At 42.2% G+C, this 1,641-nt stretch overlaps 1 protein-coding gene across 1 annotated transcript; it reads right to left on the bottom strand.

Moving 5' to 3' along the window:
- Nucleotides 1–201: 201 nt before the first annotated feature.
- PHALS_01005 (uncharacterized protein) lies at nucleotides 202–849 on the bottom strand (the record flags this gene model as incomplete). The annotated part of the gene is made up of 2 exons (XM_024730783.1): nucleotides 202–459; nucleotides 562–849. 2 exons carry the CDS (start codon nucleotides 847–849, stop codon nucleotides 202–204), a joined length of 546 nt encoding a protein of 181 aa, XP_024581026.1.
- Nucleotides 850–1,641: the final 792 nt, after the last annotated feature.

Genomic DNA, 1,641 nt, shown 5'->3' with positions numbered 1-1,641 from the left:
AGATAATCTGTCACTTCGTGAGTGATTTGTCGCTCTGAGAAATGCAGCAATCGTTCTGCATCACGTTGAAGTTCATGGTGCATCGCTTGGATCCACTGATTTTTTGCGTCAATGGTTGGTGCAATGAAGCATAAATTGCAATTGGAATCTTTTACGCTAGTCTTCAGTCCAGAAGATTTAAATTTTCTTGATTAGCGCCAATCAGGATATAGTCGGCGCTTCCCAAGATGAACATACTGAAATCTCGATATCAAGAGACTGAGGCTGGTCATCCACTGACAAAGTCAGATCTTGGCTTGATGCAGATATAGAAGTGGCAGTTGCTTTAGCTTCTTGAGAGGAATAACAACGGAAACGATAGCCGATGAGAACTGCGTCTACTGGCACTGTTGCTATCATTTGTGAGTTTGCAGCTTTACGAATATGAGATTCAGACATTTGCCACGGAGCTAAGATACCCTAGTTGTAAAGGCAAAAATACTAACTCTTTGCATATATGTTACTGTCTTTTGAAGTCATAAATATCTCATCAGATTCACTGTCATTGGTATTCTTATCAACCTGATAACTATTGCTGTTCGATACGTTGCCTATTGCTATCTCTTGAGAAGATTCTTGCATCCCCTCTGCAAATGACAGCAGAACTTTCTCATCCTTTAAAGTCGCCTGGCTTTTAGCATAATTGATCCCTTTGGCAAATGCGTTCATCCATTGATCATGTTGCGACTGAGCAGTGAAGAAAGCTGTCAGAGTCTCACTATTATTTACTTCATCGCTAGCAGTTGTATCGTTGCTTTCATCGAGTACACGAAGCACGACAGTGAATGTATCGAAAGACAATAGTAGCATCGGGAAAGAATTGCTGTACCCTTGATAGCATCTTTGAACTATGCGAGCACGCACGAACAGATGCCACTTTGTCTGGCAACTCAACTGTTTGTGCTATACAAATTGGCGCGAGCTTGTGAATAAACGAGCTTTCATCTTTAAAGATAGCAACAATTGCTTGAATCTCCAAAACAACGAAAAAGTCGTACGGCTTTTGAGTATTTCAGAAGAAGGTAAAAAAGTGTCTAGACGAAGAGACAGATATCCAGTCATCAGGACCCCGTGATTCGGTTTGGAGTTGTGCGACAACTGCTTGAGCTGAAACGACGACCCCAGGATCACTTACTTCTTGCTTTTGCCTTTCTATGAGACTTTGAGTCCATGAGACAAGGGCACATTGATATACAGCAATTCGTCCTCAATCATTTCCAATGCTGCAGCTTGTTCTGCTCCATATTAACCATCTGAAAAGGAAAACGAGGCGCTCGATTGTCTGCAATCACTGGCCAACAATGGGCTCCAGGAATCCACACTCGAGTGTTCAAGACCGTTAGTCAGGCTTGAGTCTCTTCTCCTTTTGTCAGTCCCTTATCACAATCTCGTTGCTATTTTCCGAAGCCACACTGCATTCAAGTGCAGTCGACACTTCTCTACGTTTCCATTGCATAACTTGAGCACAATCAAAATCCATTCGCAATGGCAATTAATCGCAGAAACAAAAGTGTTGATATCTAGCTAGAGGAAACCTACAATCGACGTATTTGCACAGCCTATAAGCTCATGACTTGTGCTTCGCACTGCTCCTTACTATTG

Source organism: Plasmopara halstedii (assembly GCF_900000015.1).
Source record: "Plasmopara halstedii genome assembly, contig: Scaffold_1256, whole genome shotgun sequence".
Lineage (NCBI taxonomy): Eukaryota > Oomycota > Peronosporomycetes > Peronosporales > Peronosporaceae > Plasmopara > Plasmopara halstedii.
This window is presented reverse-complemented; position numbering and strand designations above follow the sequence as displayed.